A 23066-nucleotide genomic window follows, 5' to 3' on the forward strand; every position below is an offset into this window, starting at 1 on the left:
AGCCAATAGAAACACAGTCTCTAGATTAGAACACAGTCTCTAGCCAATAGAAACAGTCTCTAGGTTAGAACACAGTCTCTAGCCAATAGAAACAGTATCTAGGTTATAACACAGTCTCTAGCCAATAGAAACACAGTCTAGATTAGAACACTGTCTCTAGCCAATAGAGAGACACCTGTCTGTAACAGGCCTTTCCTCCAAGAGCAACCTGTCTGTAACAGGCCTTTCCTCCAAGAGCAACCTGTCTATAACAGGCCTTTCCTCCCAGAGCAACCTGTCTATAACAGGCCTTTCCTCCAGCTGTAACAGGCCTTTCCTCCCAGAGCAACCTGTCTGTAACAGGCCTGTCCTCCAAGAGCAACCTGTCTGTAACAGGCCTTTCCTCCCAGAGCAACCTGTCTGTAACAGGCCTTTCCTCCCAGAGCAACCTGTCTATAACAGGCCTTTCCTCCATCTGTAACAGGCCTTTCCTCCCACAGCAACCTGTCTGTAACAGGCCTTTCCTCCCAGAACAACCTGTCTGTAACAGGCCTTTCCTCCATCTGTAACAGGCCTTTCCTCCCAGAGCAACCTGTCTGTAACAGGCCTTTCCTCCATCTGTAACAGGCCTTTCCTCCCAGAGCAACCTGTCTGTAACAGGCCTTTCCTCCCAGAGCAACCTGTCTGTAACAGGCCTTTCCTCCATCTGTAACAGGCCTTTCCTCCCAGAGCAACCTGTCTGTAACAGGCCTTTCCTCCCAGAGCAACCTGTCTATAACAGGCCTTTCCTCCCAGAGCAACCTGTCTGTAACAGGCCTTTCCTCCCAGAGCAACCTGTCTGTAACAGGCCTTTCCTCCCAGAGCAACCTGTCTATAACAGGCCTTTCCTCCATCTGTAACAGGCCTTTCCTCCCAGAGCAACCTGTCTGTAACAGGCCTTTCCTCCCACAGCAACCTGTCTGTAACAGGCCTTTCCTCCCAGAGCAACCTGTCTGTAACAGGCCTTTCCTCCCAGAGCAACATGTCTGTAACAGGCCTTTCCTCCCACAGCAACCTGTCTGTAACAGGCCTTTCCTCCCACAGCAACCTGTCTGTAACAGGCCTTTCCTCCCAGAACAACCTGTCTGTAACAGGCCTTTCCTCCAGGTGTCTCTGGCCAGGATGGCAGTGTAACGTAGAGAATGGAAGCTTGTTGCAGCTGGAGACTGTGTCTGAGATGTGAAGCTTGTTGCAGCTGGAGACTGTGTCTGAGATGTGAAGCTTGTTGCAGCTGGAGTCGGTGTGTGAGATGTGAAGCTTGTTGCAGCTGGAGACTGTGTCTGAGATGTGAAGCTTGTTGCAGCTGGAGACTGTGTCTGAGATGTGAAGCTTGTTGCAGCTGGAGACTGTGTCTGAGATGTGAAGCTTGTTGCAGCTGGAGTCGGTGTGTGAGATGTGAAGCTTGTTGCAGCTGGAGACGGTGTGTGAGATGTGAACTAAGGGCAGCGGATGGACGGTGTGTGAGATGTGAACTAAGGGCAGCAGATGGACGGTGTTTGAGATGTGAACTAAGGGCAGCAGATGGACGGTGTTTGAGATGTGAACTAAGGGCAGCAGATGGACGGTGTTTGAGATGTGAACTAAGGGCAGCAGATGGACGGTGTTTGAGATGTGAACTAAGGGCAGCAGACGGACGGTGTTTGAGATGTGAACTAAGGGCAGCAGACGGACGGTGTTTGAGATGTGAACTAAGGGCAGCAGATGGACGGTGTTTGAGATGTGAACTAAGGGCAGCAGATGGACAGTATGCACATTAAAACAACCTGGAACACTACTGTCAAGCACACATCGGCCTCCTGCTAGCATTGTACCATAGCAGGTCTGCAACATTGTCCCATGGCAGGAAGGTAACAGACAGACAGACAGACAGACAGACAGGCAGACTGACAGGGAACATCAGGCCTGTGTACTGCTGTGTGTCAGCTGTTCCTGAAAGAGAAACATCAACTAAATGTTACAGTATTTGACCTGACCACTCTCAGTTAAGTTCCACTAAGTTGCTGTGTCAAGGACGGGTCCACACTCCCTCTAAACAAGGTATTGGTCATTTTATAAGAGACGTGTCATCACTCAGGGGGGGGTCATGCTACTGTCCCAAACCCCCCTGGTTCCCGACGTCTCTGTCAGTTCTGTTGTAGTTCTGCTGAAGGTTGAAGAGGGGAAACAACATCAACCTTCATAGCGCTAGAACTCCTGGTCAGTCTTGAGTCGGTGAACAAGGCTCCTTAAGGCTGTGTTCAATCCCATGCTTACAGAACTAACACCAATTAAAACTCAAATCCATCTTGATATTGTCCTCCGTGCGTTGTCAGATTAGTCATACATTCTGTGTTGTTGTTTTTTGTATCGATGATGAAACGTGTCTCGGTAGAGAACGGGACGCCTGAAGCACGGGAGGTTGAGTGATGTCACGATCTGCAACAGGAAGAATAGAAGAGAGTTAGTATAGGTCCGCTAGTGGAGGGATATGGTCAGATATATACTGCTAGTGGAGGGATATGGTCAGATATATACTGCTAGTGGAGGGATATGGTCAGATATATACTGCTAGTGGAGGGATATGGTCAGATATATACTGCTAGTGGAGGGATATGGTCAGATATATACTGCTAGTGGAGGGATATGGTCAGATATATACTGCTAGTGGAGGGATATGGTCAGATATATACTGCTAGTGGAGGGATATGGTCAGATATATACTGCTAGTGGAGGGATATGGTCAGATATATACTGCTAGTGGAGGGATACGGTCAGATATATACTGCTAGTGGAGGGATATGGTCAGATATATACTGCTAGTGGAGGGATATTGCAAGAACAGCGCCGGAAGAAGATGGCTGCCGTTTTACAGCCCTCTAACCAATTGTACTATTATGTGTGTTTTTCCGCGTTATTTGTAATTTATTTTGTACATAATGTTTATGCCATCGTCTCTTATAACCAAAGAGAGCTTCTGGATATCAGGACAGCGATTACTCACCTCGCGTTGGACGAACACTTTTTTTTCAACGAGGCGTTCGCGAAGGATATTCTACAGACTCCAGACAAGGCCCAGATCCCCGTCATTCGCGTGAGGAAGAGACGGAGATACCGTGGACGTAGGTCGGGGTGCCTTGTAAAGATCCGACGGCGAACGAGTAAACTGCCTCTCCCATCAATCCTATTAGCCAACGTTCAAGCTTTGGATAATAAAATGGACGATTTAAGATTACGGTTATCCTACCAACGGGACATTAAAAACTGTAATATCTTATGTTTCACGGAGTCGTGGCTGAATGACAACAATGACAACATTCAGCTAGCAGGCTATACGCTACATCGGCAGGACAGAACGGCAGACTCGGGTAAGACGAGGGGTGGCGGTCTCTGTATTTTTGTAAACAACAGCTGGTGCACAAAATCAAATACTAAGGAAGTCTCAAGGTTTTGCTCGCCTGAGGTAGAGTATCTTATGATAAGCTGTAGACCACACTATTTACCAAGAGAGTTTTCATCTATACTTTTCATAGCTGTCTATTTACCACCACAAACCAATGCTGGCATTAAGATTGCACTGAATGAGTTGTACAAGGCCATTAATCAACAGGAAAACGCTCATCCAGATGCAGCGCTCCTAGTAGCAGGGGACTTTAATGCAGGGAAACTTAAATCCGTTCTACCTCATTTCTACCAGCATGTTAAATGTGCAACCAGAGGGGAAAAAACTCTAGACCACCTTTACTCCACACACAGAGACGCATACAAAGCTCTCCCTCGCCCTCCATTTGGCAAATCTGACCATAACTCTATCCTCCTGATTCCTGCTTATAAGCAAAAACTGAAGCAGGAAGCACCAGTGACTCGGCTAATAAAAAAGTGGTCAGATGACGCAGATGCTAAGCTACAGGACTGTTTTGCTAGCACAGACTGGAACATGTTCAGGGATTCTTCAGACAGCATTGAGGAGTACACCACATCAGTCACTGGCTTCATCAATAAGTGCATCGATGATGTCGTCCCCACAGTGACCGTACGTACATACCCCAACCAGAAGCCATGGATTACAGGAAACATCCGCACTGAGCTAAAGGGTAGAGCTGCCGCTTTCAAGGAACGGGACTCTAACCCGGACGCTTATAAGAAATCCCGCTATGACCTCCGACGAACCATCAAACAGGCAAAGAGTCAATACAGGTCTAAGATTGAATCATACTACACTGGCTCTGACGCTCGTCGGATGTGGCAGGGCTTGAAAACTATTACAGACTACAAAGGGAAGCACAGCCGCGAGCTGCCCAGTGACACAAGCCTACCAGACGAGCTAAACCACTTCTATGCTCGCTTCGAGGCAAGCAACACTGAAGCATGCATGAGAGCACCAGCTGTTCCGGACGACTATGTGATCACGCTCTCCGTAGCCGATGTGAGTAAGACTTTTAAGCAGGTCAACATTCACAAGGCCGCAGGGCCAGACGGATTACCAGGACGTGTACTCCGAGCATGTGCTGACCAACTGGCAAGTGTCTTCACTGACATTTTCAACATGTCCCTGACTGAGTCTGTAATACCAACATGTTTCAAGCAGACCACCATAGTCCCCGTGCCCAAGAACTCTAAGATAACCTGCCTAAATGACTACCGACCCGTGGCACTGACGTCTGTAGCCATGAAGTGCTTTGAAAGACTGGTCATGGCTCACATCAACAGCATAATCCCAGAAACCCTAGACCCACTCCAATTTGCATACCGCCCCAACAGATCCACAGATGATGCAATCTCTATCGCACTCCACACTGCCCTTTCCCACCTGGACAAGAGGAACACCTACGTGAGAATGCTATTCATTGACTACAGCTCAGCATTCAACACCATAGTGCCCTCAAAGCTCATCACTAAGCTAAGGATCCTGGGACTAAACACCTCCCTCTGCAACTGGATCCTGGACTTCCTGACGGGCCGCCCCCAGGTGGTAAGGGTAGGTAACAACACATCTGCCACACTGATCCTCAACACGGGGGCCCCTCAGGGGTGCGTGCTCAGTCCCCTCCTGTACTCTCTGTTCACCCATGACTGCATGGCCAGGCACGACTCCAACACCATCATTAAGTTTGCCGACGACACAACAGTGGTAGGCCTGATCACCGACAACGATGAGACAGCCTATAGGGAGGAGGTCAGAGATCTGGCCGTGTGGTGCCAGGACAACAACCTCTCCCTCAACGTGACCAAGACAAAGGAGATGATTGTGGACTACAGGAAAAAAAAGAGGACTGAGCACGCCCCCATTCTCATCGACGGGGCTGTAGTGGAACAGGTTGAGAGCTTCAAGTTCCTTGGTGTCCACATCACCAACGAACTATCATGGTCCAAACACACCAAGACAGTCGTGAAGAGGGCACGACAAAGCCTATTCCCCCTCAGGAGACTAAAAAGATTTGGCATGGGTCCTCAGATCCTCAAAAAATTCTACAGCTGCACCATCGAGAGCATCCTGACTGGTTGCATCACCGCCTGGTATGGCAACTGCTTGGCCTCTGACCGCAAGGCACTACAGAGGGTAGTGCGTACGGCCCAGTACATCACTGGGGCAAAGCTCCCTGCCATCCAGGACCTCTATACCAGGCGGTGTCAGAGGAAGGCCCTCAAAATTGTCAAAGACTCCAGTCACCCTAGTCATAGACTGTTCTCTCTGCTACCGCACGGCAAGCGGTACCGGAGTGCCAAGTCTAGGTCCAAAAGACTTCTCAACAGCTTCTACCCCCAAGCCATAAGACTCCTGAACAGCTAATCATGGCTACCCGGACTATTTGCACTGCCCCCCCACCCCATCCTTTTTACGCTGCTGCTACTCTGTTAAGTATTTATGCATAGTCACTTTAACTCTACCCACATGTACATATTACCTCAACTAGCCGGTGCCCCCGCACATTGACTATGCAACGGTACCCCCCTGTATATATAGCCTCCCTACTGTCACTTTATTCTATTGTATATATAGCCTCCCTACTGTCACTTTATTTTTTACTTCTGCTCTTTTTTTTCTCAACACTTTTTTGTTGTTGTTTTATTCTTACTTTTTTGTTTAAAATAAATGCACTGTTGGTTAAGGGCTGTAAGTAAGCATTTCACTGTAATGTCTGCACCTGTTGTATTCGGCGCATGTGACCAATAAAATTTGATTTGATTTGATTTGATTTGATATGGTCAGATACATACTGCTAGTGGAGGGATATGGTCAGATATATACTGCAAGTGGAGGGATATGGTCAGATATATACTGCTAGTGGAGGGATATGGTCAGATATATACTGCTAGTGGAGGGATATGGTCAGATATATACTGCTAGTGGAGGGATATGGTCAGATATATACTGCTAGTGGAGGGATATGGTCAGATACATACTGCTAGTGGAGGGATATGGTCAGATATATACTGCTAGTGGAGGGATATGGTCAGATATATACTGCTAGTGGAGGGATATGGTCAGATATATACTGCTAGTGGAGGGATATGGTCAGATATATACTGCTAGTGGAGGGATATGGTCAGATATATACTGCTAGTGGAGGGATATGGTCAGATATATACTGCTAGTGGAGGGATATGGTCAGATATATACTGCTAGTGGAGGGATATGGTCAGATATATACTGCTAGTGGAGGGATATGGTCAGATATATACTGCTAGTGGAGGGATATGGTCAGATATATACTGCTAGTGGAGGGATATGGTCAGATATATACTGCTAGTGGAGGGATATGGTCAGATATATACTGCTAGTGGAGGGATATGGTCAGATATATACTGCTAGTGGAGGGATATGGTCAGATATATACTGCTAGTGGAGGGATATGGTCAGATATATACTGCTAGTGGAGGGATATGGTCAGAGGCTGGGGATTCAGAGAGGGAGGCTGGGGATTCAGAGAGGGTGGCTGTGGATTCAGAGAGGGGTACCTATAGATTCAGAGAGGGGTACCTATAGATTCAGAGAGGGGTACCTATAGATTCAGAGAGGGGTACCTATAGATTCAGAGAGGGGTACCTATAGATTTAGAGAGGGTGCCTATAGATTCAGAGAGGGTGCCTATAGAATCAGAGGGGTTCCTATATATTCTTACGTTGTGAAGGAGGCGGTCACTAGGACTTGCTGATGTTCTCGTAGATGACATCATTGGTGATGAACTGTTGCTTCTTCTTCCACATAAGCAGGACACACTGGTGGATGAACACATACTGCTCCTACAGGAAGTGACATCATACAGGAGGAAGTGACATCACGTCAACAGAATAATGTTTTAGTGACAGTGCATAAGTGTGTCTGAAATGGCACTCTATTCCCTACATAGTGCACTAGGTCTGACCAGATCCCTGTGGGGCCTACTGTCCCTCGGTCTGAGGGGAAAGGGGACAGAGTCTGACCTCTGGACCATGGAGAGTCTGAGGGGAAAGGGGACAGAGTCTGACCTCTGGACCATGGAGAGTCTGAGGGGAAAGGGGACAGAGTCTTACCTCTGGACCATGGAGAGTCTGGGGGGAAAGGGGACAGAGTCTGACCTCTGGACCATGGAGAGTCTGAGGGGAAAGGGGACAGAGTCTGACCTCTGGACCATGGAGAGTCTGAGGGGAAAGGGGACAGAGTCTGACCTCTGTCTGGACCATGGAGAGTCTGGGGGGAAAGGGGACAGAGTCTGACCTCTGGACCATGGAGAGTCTGAGGGGAAAGGGGACAGAGTCTGACCTCTGTCTGGACCATGGAGAGTCTGAGGGGAAAGGGGACAGAGTCTGACCTCTGGACCATGGAGAGTCTGAGGGGAAAGGGGACAGAGTCTGACCTCTGGACCATGGAGAGTCTGAGGGGAAAGGGGACAGAGTCTGACCTCTGGACCATGGAGAGTCTGGGGGGAAAGGGGACAGAGTCTGACCTCTGGACCATGGAGAGTCTGAGGGGAAAGGGGACAGAGTCTGACCTCTGGACCATGGAGAGTCTGAGGGGAAAGGGGACAGAGTCTGACCTCTGGACCATGGAGAGTCTGGGGGGAAAGGGGACAGAGTCTGACCTCTGGACCATGGAGAGTCTGAGGGGAAAGGGGACAGAGTCTTACCTCTGTCTGGACCATGGAGAGTCGATGGGACCTCATCTCCGACACCATCCCCAGGATGTCAGTAAACTCATGTTCTCTGATGTGCTGCATCAGTCGGTCCAGAGCTATGAAGGTTCCTGTCCGGCCCACACCAGCACTGTGGAGAGAACACAACATAATGTTAGTGGAGAGAGAGACACCAGCACTGTGGAGAGAACACAACATACTGTTAGTGGAGAGAGAGACACCAGCACTGTGGAGAGAACACAACATAATGTTAGTGGAGAGACACCAGCACTGTGGAGAGAACACAACATAATGTTAGTGGAGAGAGAGAGACACCAGCACTGTGGAGAGAACACAACATAATGTTAGTGGAGAGAGAGACACCAGCACTGTGGAGAGAACACAACATAATGTTAGTGGAGAGAGAGACACCAGCACTGTGGAGAGAACACAACATAATGTTAGTGGAGAGACACCAGCACTGTGGAGAGAACACAACATAATGTTAGTGGAGAGAGAGACACCAGCACTGTGGAGAGAACACAACATAATGTTAGTGGAGAGAGAGACACCAGCACTGTGGAGAGAACACAACATAATGTTAGTGGAGAGAGAGACACCAGCACTGTGGAGAGAACACAACATAATGTTAGTGGAGAGAGAGACACCAGCACTGTGGAGAGAACACAACATAATGTTAGTGGAGAGAGAGACACCAGCACTGTGGAGAGAACACAACATAATGTTAGTGGAGAGAGAGACACCAGCACTGTGGAGAGAACACAACATAATGTTAGTGGAGAGAGAGACACCAGCACTGTGGAGAGAACACAACATAATGTTAGTGGAGAGAGAGACACCAGCACTGTGGAGAGAACACAACATAATGTTAGTGGAGAGAGAGACACCAGCACTGTGGAGAGAACACAACATAATGTTAGTGGAGAGAGAGACACCAGCACTGTGGAGAGAACACAACATAATGTTAGTGGAGAGAGAGACACCAGCACTGTGGAGAGAACACAACATAATGTTAGTGGAGAGAGAGACACCAGCACTGTGGAGAGAACACAACATAATGTTAGTGGAGAGAGAGACACCAGCACTGTGGAGAGAACACAACATAATGTTAGTGGAGAGAGAGACACCAGCACTGTGGAGAGAACACAACATAATGTTAGTGGAGAGAGAGACACCAGCACTGTGGAGAGAACACAACATAATGTTAGTGGAGAGAGACACCAGCACTGTGGAGAGAACACAACATAATGTTAGTGGAGAGAGAGACACCAGCACTGTGGAGAGAACACAACATAATGTTAGTGGAGAGAGAGACACCAGCACTGTGGAGAGAACACAACATAATGTTAGTGGAGAGAGAGACACCAGCACTGTGGAGAGAACACAACATAATGTTAGTGGAGAGAGAGACACCAGCACTGTGGAGAGAACACAACATAATGTTAGTGGAGAGAGAGACACCAGCACTGTGGAGAGAACACAACATAATGTTAGTGAGAGAGAGACACCAGCACTGTGGAGAGAACACAACATAATGTTAGTGGAGAGAGAGACACCAGCACTGTGGAGAGAACACAACATAATGTTAGTGGAGAGAGAGACACCAGCACTGTGGAGAGAACACAACATAATGTTAGTGGAGAGAGAGACACCAGCACTGTGGAGAGAACACAACATAATGTTAGTGGAGAGAGAGACACCAGCACTGTGGAGAGAACACAACATAATGTTAGTGGAGAGAGAGACACCAGCACTGTGGAGAGAACACAACATAATGTTAGTGGAGAGAGAGACACCAGCACTGTGGAGAGAACACAACATAATGTTAGTGAGAGAGAGACACCAGCACTGTGGAGAGAACACAACATAATGTTAGTGGAGAGAGAGACACCAGCACTGTGGAGAGAACACAACATAATGTTAGTGGAGAGAGAGACACCAGCACTGTGGAGAGAACACAACATAATGTTAGTGGAGAGAGAGACACCAGCACTGTGGAGAGAACACAACATAATGTTAGTGGAGAGAGACACCAGCACTGTGGAGAGAACACAACATAATGTTAGTGGAGAGAGAGACACCAGCACTGTGGAGAGAACACAACATAATGTTAGTGGAGAGAGAGACACCAGCACTGTGGAGAGAACACAACATAATGTTAGTGGAGAGAGAGACACCAGCACTGTGGAGAGAACACAACATAATGTTAGTGGAGAGAGAGACACCAGCACTGTGGAGAGAACACAACATAATGTTAGTGGAGAGACACCAGCACTGTGGAGAGAACACAACATAATGTTAGTGGAGAGAGAGACACCAGCACTGTGGAGAGAACACAACATAATGTTAGTGGAGAGACACCAGCACTGTGGAGAGAACACAACATAATGTTAGTGGAGAGAGAGACACCAGCACTGTGGAGAGAACACAACATAATGTTAGTGGAGAGAGAGACACCAGCACTGTGGAGAGAACACAACATAATGTTAGTGGAGAGAGAGACACCAGCACTGTGGAGAGAACACAACATAATGTTAGTGGAGAGACACCAGCACTGTGGAGAGAACACAACATAATGTTAGTGGAGAGAGAGACACCAGCACTGTGGAGAGAACACAACATCATGTTAGTGGGGAGAGAGACACCAGCACTGTGGAGAGAACACAGCATAATGTTAGTGGAGAGAGAGAGACACCAGCACTGTGGAGAGAACACAACATAATGTTAGTGGAGAGAGAGACACCAGCACTGTGGAGAGAACACAGCATAATGTTAGTGGAGAGAGAGAGACACCAGCACTGTGGAGAGAACACAACATAATGTTAGTGGAGAGAGAGACACCAGCACTGTGGAGAGAACACAACATAATGTTAGTGGAGAGAGAGACACCAGCACTGTGGAGAGAACACAACATAATGTTAGTGGAGAGAGAGAGACACCAGCACTGTGGAGAGAACACAACATAATGTTAGTGGAGAGAGAGACACCAGCACTGTGGAGAGAACACAACATCATGTTAGTGGAGAGAGAGACACCAGCACTGTGGAGAGAACACAACATAATGTTAGTGGAGAGAGAGAGACACCAGCACTGTGGAGAGAACACAACATAATGTTAGTGGAGAGAGAGACACCAGCACTGTGGAGAGAACACAGCATAATGTTAGTGGAGAGAGAGAGACACCAGCACTGTGGAGAGAACACAACATCATGTTAGTGGAGAGACACCAGCACTGTGGAGAGAACACAGCATAATGTTAGTGGAGAGAGAGAGACACCAGCACTGTGGAGAGAACACAACATAATGTTAGTGGAGAGAGAGAGACACCAGCACTGTGGAGAGAACACAACATAATGTTAGTGGAGAGAGAGACACCAGCACTGTGGAGAGAACACAACATCATGTTAGTGGAGAGAGAGACACCAGCACTGTGGAGAGAACACAACATAATGTTAGTGGAGAGAGAGAGACACCAGCACTGTGGAGAGAACACAACATAATGTTAGTGGAGAGAGAGACACCAGCACTGTGGAGAGAACACAACATAATGTTAGTGGAGAGACACCAGCACTGTGGAGAGAACACAACATCATGTTAGTGGAGAGAGAGACACCAGCACTGTGGAGAGAACACAACATCATGTTAGTGGAGAGAGAGACACCAGCACTGTGGAGAGAACACAGCATAATGTTAGTGGAGAGAGAGAGACACCAGCACTGTGGAGAGAACACAACATAATGTTAGTGGAGAGAGAGACACCAGCACTGTGGAGAGAACACAACATAATGTTAGTGGAGAGAGAGACACCAGCACTGTGGAGAGAACACAACATAATGTTAGTGGAGAGACACCAGCACTGTGGAGAGAACACAACATAATGTTAGTGGAGAGAGAGACACCAGCACTGTGGAGAGAACACAACATAATGTTAGTGGAGAGAGAGACACCAGCACTGTGGAGAGAACACAACATAATGTTAGTGGAGAGAGAGACACCAGCACTGTGGAGAGAACACAACATAATGTTAGTGGAGAGACACCAGCACTGTGGAGAGAACACAGCATAATGTTAGTGGAGAGAGAGAGACACCAGCACTGTGGAGAGAACACAACATAATGTTAGTGGAGAGAGAGACACCAGCACTGTGGAGAGAACACAGCATAATGTTAGTGGAGAGAGAGAGACACCAGCACTGTGGAGAGAACACAACATAATGTTAGTGGAGAGAGAGACACCAGCACTGTGGAGAGAACACAACATAATGTTAGTGGAGAGAGAGACACCAGCACTGTGGAGAGAACACAGCATAATGTTAGTGGAGAGAGAGACACCAGCACTGTGGAGAGAACACAACATAATGTTAGTGGAGAGAGAGACACCAGCACTGTGGAGAGAACACAACATAATGTTAGTGGAGAGAGAGACACCAGCACTGTGGAGAGAACACAACATAATGTTAGTGGAGAGAGAGACACCAGCACTGTGGAGAGAACACAACATAATGTTAGTGGAGAGAGAGACACCAGCACTGTGGAGAGAACACAGCATAATGTTAGTGGAGAGAGAGAGACACCAGCACTGTGGAGAGAACACAACATCATGTTAGTGGAGAGAGAGACACCAGCACTGTGGAGAGAACACAACATAATGTTAGTGGAGAGAGAGACACCAGCACTGTGGAGAGAACACAGCATAATGTTAGTGGAGAGAGAGAGACACCAGCACTGTGGAGAGAACACAACATAATGTTAGTGGAGAGAGAGACACCAGCACTGTGGAGAGAACACAACATAATGTTAGTGGAGAGAGAGACACCAGCACTGTGGAGAGAACACAACATAATGTTAGTGGAGAGACACCAGCACTGTGGAGAGAACACAACATAATGTTAGTGGAGAGAGAGACACCAGCACTGTGGAGAGAACACAACATAATGTTAGTGGAGAGAGAGACACCAGCACTGTGGAGAGAACACAACATAATGTTAGTGGAGAGAGAGACACCAGCACTGTGGAGAGAACACAACATAATGTTAGTGGAGAGACACCAGCACTGTGGAGAGAACACAGCATAATGTTAGTGGAGAGAGAGAGACACCAGCACTGTGGAGAGAACACAACATAATGTTAGTGGAGAGAGAGACACCAGCACTGTGGAGAGAACACAACATAATGTTAGTGGAGAGAGAGAGACACCAGCACTGTGGAGAGAACACAACATCATGTTAGTGGAGAGAGAGACACCAGCACTGTGGAGAGAACACAACATAATGTTAGTGGAGAGAGAGACACCAGCACTGTGGAGAGAACACAACATAATGTTAGTGGAGAGAGAGACACCAGCACTGTGGAGAGAACACAACATAATGTTAGTGGAGAGAGAGACACCAGCACTGTGGAGAGAACACAACATAATGTTAGTGGAGAGAGAGACACCAGCACTGTGGAGAGAACACAACATAATGTTAGTGGAGAGAGACACCAGCACTGTGGAGAGAACACAACATAATGTTAGTGGAGAGAGAGACACCAGCACTGTGGAGAGAACACACCATAATGTTAGTGGAGAGAGAGACACCAGCACTGTGGAGAGAACACACCATAATGTTAGTGGAGAGAGAGACACCAGCACTGTGGAGAGAACACAACATAATGTTAGTGGAGAGAGAGACACCAGCACTGTGGAGAGAACACAACATAATGTTAGTGGAGAGAGAGAGACACCAGCACTGTGGAGAGAACACAACATAATGTTAGTGGAGAGAGAGAGACACCAGCACTGTGGAGAGAACACAACATAATGTTAGTGGAGAGAGAGACACCAGCACTGTGGAGAGAACACAACATAATGTTAGTGGAGAGAGAGACACCAGCACTGTGGAGAGAACACAACATAATGTTAGTGGAGAGAGAGACACCAGCACTGTGGAGAGAACACAACATAATGTTAGTGGAGAGAGAGACACCAGCACTGTGGAGAGAACACAACATAATGTTAGTGGAGAGAGAGACACCAGCACTGTGGAGAGAACACAACATAATGTTAGTGGAGAGAGAAACACCAGCACTGTGGAGAGAACACAACATAATGTTAGTGGAGAGAGAGACACCAGCACTGTGGAGAGAACACAACATAATGTTAGTGGAGAGAGAGACACCAGCACTGTGGAGAGAACACAACATAATGTTAGTGGAGAGAGAGAGACACCAGCACTGTGGAGAGAACACAACATAATGTTAGTGGAGAGAGAGACACCAGCACTGTGGAGAGAACACAACATAATGTTAGTGGAGAGAGAGACACCAGCACTGTGGAGAGAACACAACATAATGTTAGTGGAGAGAGAAACACCAGCACTGTGGAGAGAACACAACATAATGTTAGTGGAGAGACACCAGCACTGTGGAGAGAACACAACATAATGTTAGTGGAGAGAGAGACACCAGCACTGTGGAGAGAACACAACATCATGTTAGTGGAGAGAGAAACACCAGCACTGTGGAGAGAACACAACATAATGTTAGTGGAGAGAGAGACACCAGCACTGTGGAGAGAACACAACATAATGTTAGTGGAGAGACACCAGCACTGTGGAGAGAACACAACATAATGTTAGTGGAGAGACACCAGCACTGTGGAGAGAACACAACATAATGTTAGTGGAGAGAGAGACACCAGCACTGTGGAGAGAACACAACATAATGTTAGTGGAGAGAGAAACACCAGCACTGTGGAGAGAACACAACATAATGTTAGTGGAGAGAGAAACACCAGCACTGTGGAGAGAACACAACATAATGTTAGTGGAGAGAGAAACACCAGCACTGTGGAGAGAACACAACATAATGTTAGTGGAGAGAGAGACACCAGCACTGTGGAGAGAACATAGTACAGTACATAGAGAGAACTTGATACAGACAGAGCAGAACTGAATTGGTCAAACCCAATCCAATTTTCATAAATTTCCGCTGGATTCATTGACGTTTGCTTGTTTTAGAGATCTTTGCTGAGTTTTACATCCACCGAGGGCATATTGAATGTAACCCAGTTTTCTACCGAGAGAGGGTCAGTACTGGGCAGCTGGCATCTGGCCACAGACATTACTGTACGTGTCTATGGGCCTGTTAATCAGCGTAGTCCAGTCTAATGTAGATGACTCTAAACCGCAGGTGGACGGATTTACTGGGTACCCTCCTCAATCTTGGCAGCTTGCACGGTAAATCAACAAGGTGGACAGGTCATATAAACAGTATCAATATAATCCATTACTAGTGTTAGTAAAACTCTGTCTGAGTAACATCTCCCTGACAGCATGGCCCCTGTGGTTGAGCCCGGTAGACCCCGTACGTACCTGCAGTGAACCACAATGGGTTCTTTGGTGCGGTTGGCCTGCTGGCGGACGATGTGTACGAACTGCAGGATGCTATCGATGGCGTTGACCGTGGGGACACCGTGGTCCGGCCAGGACGTGTAGTTCAGATGGAGGACGTCCTGAGACTCATCAGCCTGCAGGGGGAGACACCGCGGAGAGACAGACAGTTAGATGGGCTGATGGACCAGTGTACATCAGATCTCTCCGTCTTTCTACTGTGTCTAGCTATCAGCAGGGCACCTCCTATAACTGGACATGTTTTCTCAAATTACTGTAGCATAAAGGGCGATTCCACGGCAGAAAGATATTTTTGGTATCTCACATTGTTTCTGCCAATGCTCACATATAAATTTAATTGTGAGGAAGGATGTTTGAAATGCTTTTTACATTTGTAACAAATCTTTATTATTATTATTATTTTTATGGGTGGTTCGAGCCCTGAATGCTGATTGGCTGAAAGCCGTGGTATATCAGACTGTATACTAATTACTGCTCTAATTATGCTGGTAACCAGTTTCTAACAGCAATAAGGCACCTCAGGGGTTTGTGGTACATGTCCAATATACCACGGCTAAGGGCTGTATCCTCAGGGGTTTGTGGTACATGTCCAATATACCACGGCTAAGGGCTGTATCCAGGCACTCCGCGTTGTGTCGTGCTGACCATATATTTTATTAATTTTTTATTTAACCTTTATTTAACCAGGTAAGCCAGTTGAGAACAAGTTCTCATTTCCAACTGCGACCTGGCCAAGATAAAGCAAAGCAGTGCGATAAAAACAACAACACAGAGTTACATATGGGGTAAACAAAACATAAAGTCAATAACACAATTGAAAATATATATAGATAGTGTGTGCAAATGTAGTAAGTTATGGAGGTAAGGCAATAAATAGGCCATAGTGCAAAATAATTACAATTAGTATTAACACTGGAGTGATAGATGTGCAGAAGATGATGTGCAAATAGAGATACTGGGGTGCAAATTAGCAAAATAAATAACAATATGGGGATGAGGTAGTTGGGTGGGCTAATTACAGATGGGCTGTGTACAGGTGCAGTGATCGGTAAGGTGCTCTGACAACTGATGCTTAAAGTTAGTGAGGGAGATAAGAGTCTCCAGCTTCAGAGATTTTTGCAGTTCGTTCCAGTCATTTGCAGCAGAGAACTGGAAGTAATGGCGGCCAAAGGAGGTGTTGGCTTTGGGGATGACCAGTGAGATATACCTGCTGGAGCGCAGACTACGGGTGGGTGCTGCTATGGTGACTAATGATCTAAGATAAGGTGGGGATTTACTTAGCAGTGATTTATAGATGACCTGGAGCCAGTGGGTTTGCCGACAAATATGTAGTGAGGGCCAGCCAACGAGAGCGTACAGGTCACAATGGTGGGTAGTATATGGGGCTTTGGTGACAAAACGGTTGGCACTGTGATAGACTACATCCAATTAGCTGAGTAGAGTGTTGGAGGCTATTTTGTAAATGACATCGCCGAAGTCAAGGATCGGTTGGATAGTCAGTTTTACGAGGGCATGTTTGGCAGCATGAGTGAAGGAGGCTTTGTTGCGAAATAGGAAGCCGATTCTAGATTTGACTTTGGATTGGAGATGCTTAATGTGAGTCTGGAAGGAGAGTTTACGGTCTAACCAGATACCTAGGTATTTGTAGTTGTCCACATATTCTAAGTCAGACCCGCCAAGAGTAGTGATTCTAGTCGGGCGGGCGGGTGCAAGCAGCGTTCGATTGAAGAGCATGCATTTAGTTTTACTAACGTTTAAGAGCAGTTGGAGGCTATGGAAGGAGTGTTGTATGGCATTGAAGCTCGTTTGGAGGTTTGTTAACACAGTGTCCAATGAAGGGTCAGATGTATACAAAATGGTGTCGTCTGCGTAGAGGTGAATCTGAGAGTCACCAGCAACAAGAGCAACATCATTGATATACACAGAGAATAGAGTCGGCCCGAGAATTGAACCCTGTGGCACCCCCATAGAGACGGCCAGAGGTCCAGACAACAGGCCCTCCGATTTGACACATTGAACTCTATCTGAGAAGTAGTTGGTGATCCAGGCGAGGCAGTCATTTGAGAAACCAAGGCTATTTAGTCTGCCAATAAGAATGCGGTGATTGACAGAGTCGAAAGCCTTGGCCAGGTCGATGAAGACGGCTGCACAGTACTGTCTTTTATCGATCACGGTTAGAATATCGTTTAGGACCTTGAGCGTGGCTGAGGGGCACCCATGACCAGCTCGGAAACCAAATTGCACAGCGGAGAAGGTACGGTGGGATTCGAAATGGTCGGTGATCTGTTTGTTAACTTGGCTTTCAAATACTTTCGAAAGGCAGGGCAGGATGGATATAGGTCTGTAACAGTTTGGATCTAGTGTCACCCCCTTTGAAGAGGGGGATGACCGCAGCAGCTTTCCAATCTCTGGGGATCTCAGACGATACGAAAGAGAGGTTGAACAGGCTAGTAATAGGGGTTGCGACAATATCGGCGGCTAATTTTAGAAAGAAAGGGTCCAGATTGTCTAGCCCAGCTGATTTGTAGGGGTCCAGATTTTGCAGCTCTTTCAGAACATCAGCTATCTGAATTTGGGTGAAGGAGAAGCGGGGGGGGGGCATGGGCATGTTGCAGCGGAGGGTGCAGAGCTGGTGGACGGGGTAGGGGTAGCCAGATGGAAAGCATGTCCAGCCGTAGCAAAATGCTTGTTGAAATTCTCGATTATTGTAGATTTATCGGTGGTGATAGTGTTTCCTAGCCTCAGTGCAGTGGGCAGCTGGGAGGAAGTGCTCTTATTTTCCATGGACTTTACAGTGTCCCAAAACTTTTTGGAGTTAGTGCTACAGGAAGCAAATTTCTGTTTGAAAAAGTTAGCCTTTGCTTTCCTAACTGCTTGTGTATATTGGTTCCTAACTTCCCTGAAAAGTTGCATATCGCGGGGGCTATTTGATGCTAATGCAGTACGCCACAGGATGTTTTTGTGCTGGTCAAGGGCAGTCAAGTCTGAGGAGAACCAGGGGCTATATCTGTTCTTAGTTCTGTATTTTTTGAATGGGGCATGTTTATTTAAGATTGAGAGGAAATTACTTTTAAAGAACAACCAGGCATCCTCTACTGACGGAATGAGGTCAATATCCATCCAGGATACCCGGGCCAGGTCAATTAGGAAGGCCTGCTCGCTGAAGTGTTTTTGGGAGCGTTTGACAGTGATGAGGGGTGGTCGTTTGACCGCGGACCCGTTACGGACGCAGGCAATAAGGCAGTGATCGCTGAGATCCTGGTTGAAGACAGCGGAGGTTAGTCAGGATGATATCTATGAGGGTACCCATGTTTACGGATTTAGGGTTGTACCTGGTAGGTTCTTTGATAATTTGTGTGAGATTGAGGGCATCTAGTTTAGATTTTAGGCCGGGGTGTTAAACATATCCCAGTTTAGGTCACCAAGCGGTACGAACTCTGAGGATAAATGGGGGGCAATCAATTCACATATGGTGTCCAAGGCACAGCTGGGGGCTGAGGGGGGTCTGTAGCAAGCAGCAACAGTGAGAGACTTATTTCTGGAAAGGTGGATTTTTAGAAGTAGAAGCTCAAACTGTTTGGGCACAGACCTGGATAGTATGATAGAGCTCTGCAGGCTATCTCTACAGTAGATTGCTACTTCGCCCCCTTTGCCAGTTCTATCTAGACGGAAAATGTTGTCGTTGAATTTTTGGTGGGCTTCCTAAGCCAGGATTCAGACACTGCTAGATCATTACATTATCTCTCTAGTCAGAACGCGGTTATGCTACGATCATTACATTATCTCTAATCAGAACGCGGTTATGCTACGATCATTACATTATCTCTACAACTCCCTACTACATTGTACAGTTCATGCTTGATCTGATGTATCTCTAGAGAAACTGCATTGAGCAAAAAACAAAAACACGAAATGGAACAAATCATTTAATGGATGTCAGTTAATTAGTTGCTTAAAAAAACGAAAAAGAACCTACATTTCGGTTAAAGCTCAGCACAAAAAATATTCATAATTATATCTCAAAAGTACGCTTTTTGATTTTGTTAATTTTTTGAAATAGTTTTCAACAATATAATGCCACAACAGGCACAGATGGGGCTCTAGCTGGACACATCCCCCTTTGCCCTTCCAGTGCCCTTTTCAGTGGCGCTAGAATTCCCCTCCCAATTATTTGTTTTGTCTTTGTTTTTCTGAACACAACCAAAAAGTTGTTCTGAAGCCACTTCCTGCAAGTCTTCATTAAATTCTCATCTATCCTTCCGATCCTGGGCTACCCAGCAGGCAACGAGCACTCTGCAGGCACCTCCAAAGTGATGGCACGGTGCAGACAGAACATGCTTTCCTTCCGGTCCTGCAACCTCCGCTACAAGTAGATTCTGCTTGAAGGGACATGATATCCACCACCGTTCAGCTAGGGATACACTACCGTTCAAAAGTTTGGGGTCACTTAGAAATGTCCTTGTTTTCGAAAGAAAAGCAATTTTTTGGTCCATTAAAATAACATCACATTGATCAGAAATACAGTGTAGACATTGTTAATGTTGTAAATGGCTATTGTAGCTGGAAACTGCTGATTTTTTATGGAATATCTACATAGGCGTACAGAGGCCCATTATCAGCAACCATCAGTCCTGTGTTCCAATGGCACGTTGTGTTTGCTAATCCAAGTTTATCATTTTAATAGGCTAATTGATCATTAGAAAACCCTTTTGCAATTATGTTAGCACAGCTGAAAACTGCTGATTAAAGAAGAAATATAACTGGCCTTCTTGAGACTAGATGAGTATCTGGAGCATCAGCAATTGTGGGTTCGATTACAGGCTCAAAATGGCCAGAAACAAATAACTTTCTTCTGAAACTCGTCAGTCTATTCTTGCTCTGAGAAATGAAGGCTATTCCATGCGAGAAATTGCCAAAAAACTGAAGATCTCGTACAACGCTGTACAGTTGTGGTCAAAAGTTTTGAGACTGACACAAATATTAATTTTCACAAAGTCTGCTGCCTCAGTTTTTATGATGGCAATTTGCATATACTCCAGAATGTTATGAAGAGTGATCAGATGAATTGCAATTAACTGCAAAGTCCCTCTTTGCCATGAAAATGAACTTAATCCTAAAAAAACATTTCCACTGCATTTCAGCCCTGCCACAAAAGGACCAGCTGACATCATGTCAGTGATTCTCTCGTTAACACAGGTGAGAGTGTTGACGCGGACAAGGCTGGAGATCACTCTGTCATGCTGATTGAGTTAGAATAACAGACAGGAAGCTTTAAAAGGAGGGTGGTGCTTGAAATCATTGTTCTTCCTCTGTTAACTATGGTTACCTGCAAGGAAACACGTTCCGTCATCATTGCTTTGCACAAAAAGGGCCTCACAGGCAAGGATATTGCTGCTAGTAAGATTGCACCTAAATCAACCATTTATCGGCTCATCAAGAACTTCAAGGAGAGAGGTTCAATTGTTGTGAAGAAGGCTTCAGGGCGCCCAAGAAAGTCCAGCAAGTACCGGGACCGTCTCCTAAAGTTGATTCAGCTGCCGGATCGGGGCACCACCAGTGCAGAGCTTGCTCAGGAATGGCAGCAGGCAGGTGTGAGTGCATCTGCACGCACAGTTAGGCGAAGACTTTTGGAAGATGGCCTGGTGTCAAGAAGGGCAGCGAGGAAGCCACTTCTCTCAAGGAAAAACATCAGGGACAGACTGATATTCTGCAAAAGGTACAGGGATTGGACTGCTGAGGACTGGGGTAAAGTCATTTTCTCTGATGAATCCCCTTTCCAATTGTTTGGGGCATCCGGAAAAAAGCTTGTCCGGAGAAGACAAGGTGAGCGCTACCATCAGTCCTGTGTCATGCCAACAGTAAAGCATCCTGAGACCATTCATGTGTGGGGTTGCTTCTCAGCCAAGGGAGTGGGCTCACTCACAATTTTGCCTAAGAACACAGCCATGAATAAAGAATGGTACCAACACATCCTCCGAGAGCAACTTCTCCCAACCATCCAAGAACAGTTTGGTGACGAACAATGCCTTTTCCAGCATGATGGAGCACCTTGCCATAAGGCAAAAGTGATAACTAAGTGGCTCGGGGAACAAAACATCGAAATATTGGGTCCATGGCCAGGAAACTCCCCAGACCTTAATCCCATTGAGAACTTGTGGTCAATCCTCAAGAGGCGGGTGGACAAACAAAAACCCACAAATTCTGACAAACTCCAAGCATTGATTATGCAAGAATGGGCTGCCATCAGTCAGGATGTGGCCCAGAAGTTAATTGACAGCATGCCAGGGCGGATTGCAGAGGTCTTGAAAAAGAAGGGTCAACACTGCAAATATTGACTCTTTGCATAAACTTAATGTAATTGTCAATAAAAGCCTTTGACACTTATGGAATGCTTGTAATTTTACTTCAGTATACCATAGTAACATCTGACAAAAATATCTAAAAACACTGAAGCAGCAAACTTTGTGAAGACCGATACTTGTGTCATTCTCAAAACTTTTGACCACGACTGTACACTACTCCCTTCACAGAACAGCGCAAACGGTCTCTAACCAGAATAGAAAGAGGAGTGGGAGGCCCCGGTGCACAACTGAGCAAGAGGACAAATACATTAGAGTGTCAAGTTTGAGAAACAGATGCCTCACAGGTCCTCAACTGGCAGCTTCATTAAATAGTACCCACAAAACACCAGTCTCAATGTCAACAGCGAAGAGGCGACTCCGGGATGCTGACCTTCTAGGCAGAGTTGCAAAGAAAAAGCCATATCTCAGACTGGCCAATAAAAAGGAAAGATTAGATTGGAGGAAGATTGGAAAAAGATTGGAAAAAATTGTTATGGACAGACGAATCGAAGTTTGAGGTGTTCGGATCACAAAGAAGAACATTTGTGAGACACAGACCAAATGAAAAGATGCTGGAGGAGTGCTTGATGCCATCTGTCAAGCATGGTGGAGGCAATGTGATGGTCTGGGGGTGCTTTGGGAGATTTTATGGTCTGGTGGTAAAGTAGGAGATTTGTACAGGGTAAAAGGGAACTTGAAGAAGGAAGGCTATCACTCCATTTTGCAACGCCATGCCATACCCTGTGGACGGCGCTTGATTGGAGCCAACTTCCTCCTACAACAGGACAATGACCCAAAGCACAGCTCCAAACTATGCAAGAACTATTTAGGGAAGAAGCAGTCAGCTGGTATTCTGTCTATAATGGAGTGGCCAGCACAGTCATCAGATCTCAACCCTATTGAGCTGTTGTGGGAGTAGCTTGACTGTATGGTACGTAAGAAGTGCCCATCAAGCCAATCCAACTTGTGGGTGGTGCTTCAGGAAGCATGGGTTGAAATCTCTTCAGATTACCTCAACAAATTGACAACTAGAATGCCAAAGGTCTGCAAGGCTGTAATTGCTGCAAATGGAGGATTCTTTGACGAAAGCAAAGTTTGAAGGACACAATTATTATTTCAATAAAAAATCATTATTTCTAACCTTGTCAATGACTACATTTCCTATTCATTTCATGTATGTTTTCATGGAAAACAAGGACATTTCTAAGTGACCACAAACTTTTGAAC

General features: G+C 46.4%; 1 protein-coding gene across 1 annotated transcript; it reads right to left on the reverse strand.

The window, feature by feature from the left end:
* Positions 1 to 2317: 2317 nt before the first annotated feature.
* LOC311115458 (receptor-type tyrosine-protein phosphatase O-like) lies at positions 2318 to 15614 on the reverse strand (the record flags this gene model as incomplete). Its single annotated transcript, XM_084190637.1, has 4 exons — positions 2318 to 2433; positions 7119 to 7239; positions 8103 to 8238; positions 15460 to 15614. Coding segments are annotated over 3 exons (393 nt in total), but the record flags the coding sequence as incomplete, so codon positions are not given.
* Between the last annotated feature and the right edge of the window lie 7452 nt (positions 15615 to 23066).

The sequence above is a fragment of the Coregonus lavaretus genome (genome assembly GCF_964263955.1).
Source record: "Coregonus lavaretus genome assembly, contig: HAP1_SCAFFOLD_2729, whole genome shotgun sequence".
NCBI classification, from domain to species: domain Eukaryota; kingdom Metazoa; phylum Chordata; class Actinopteri; order Salmoniformes; family Salmonidae; genus Coregonus; species Coregonus lavaretus.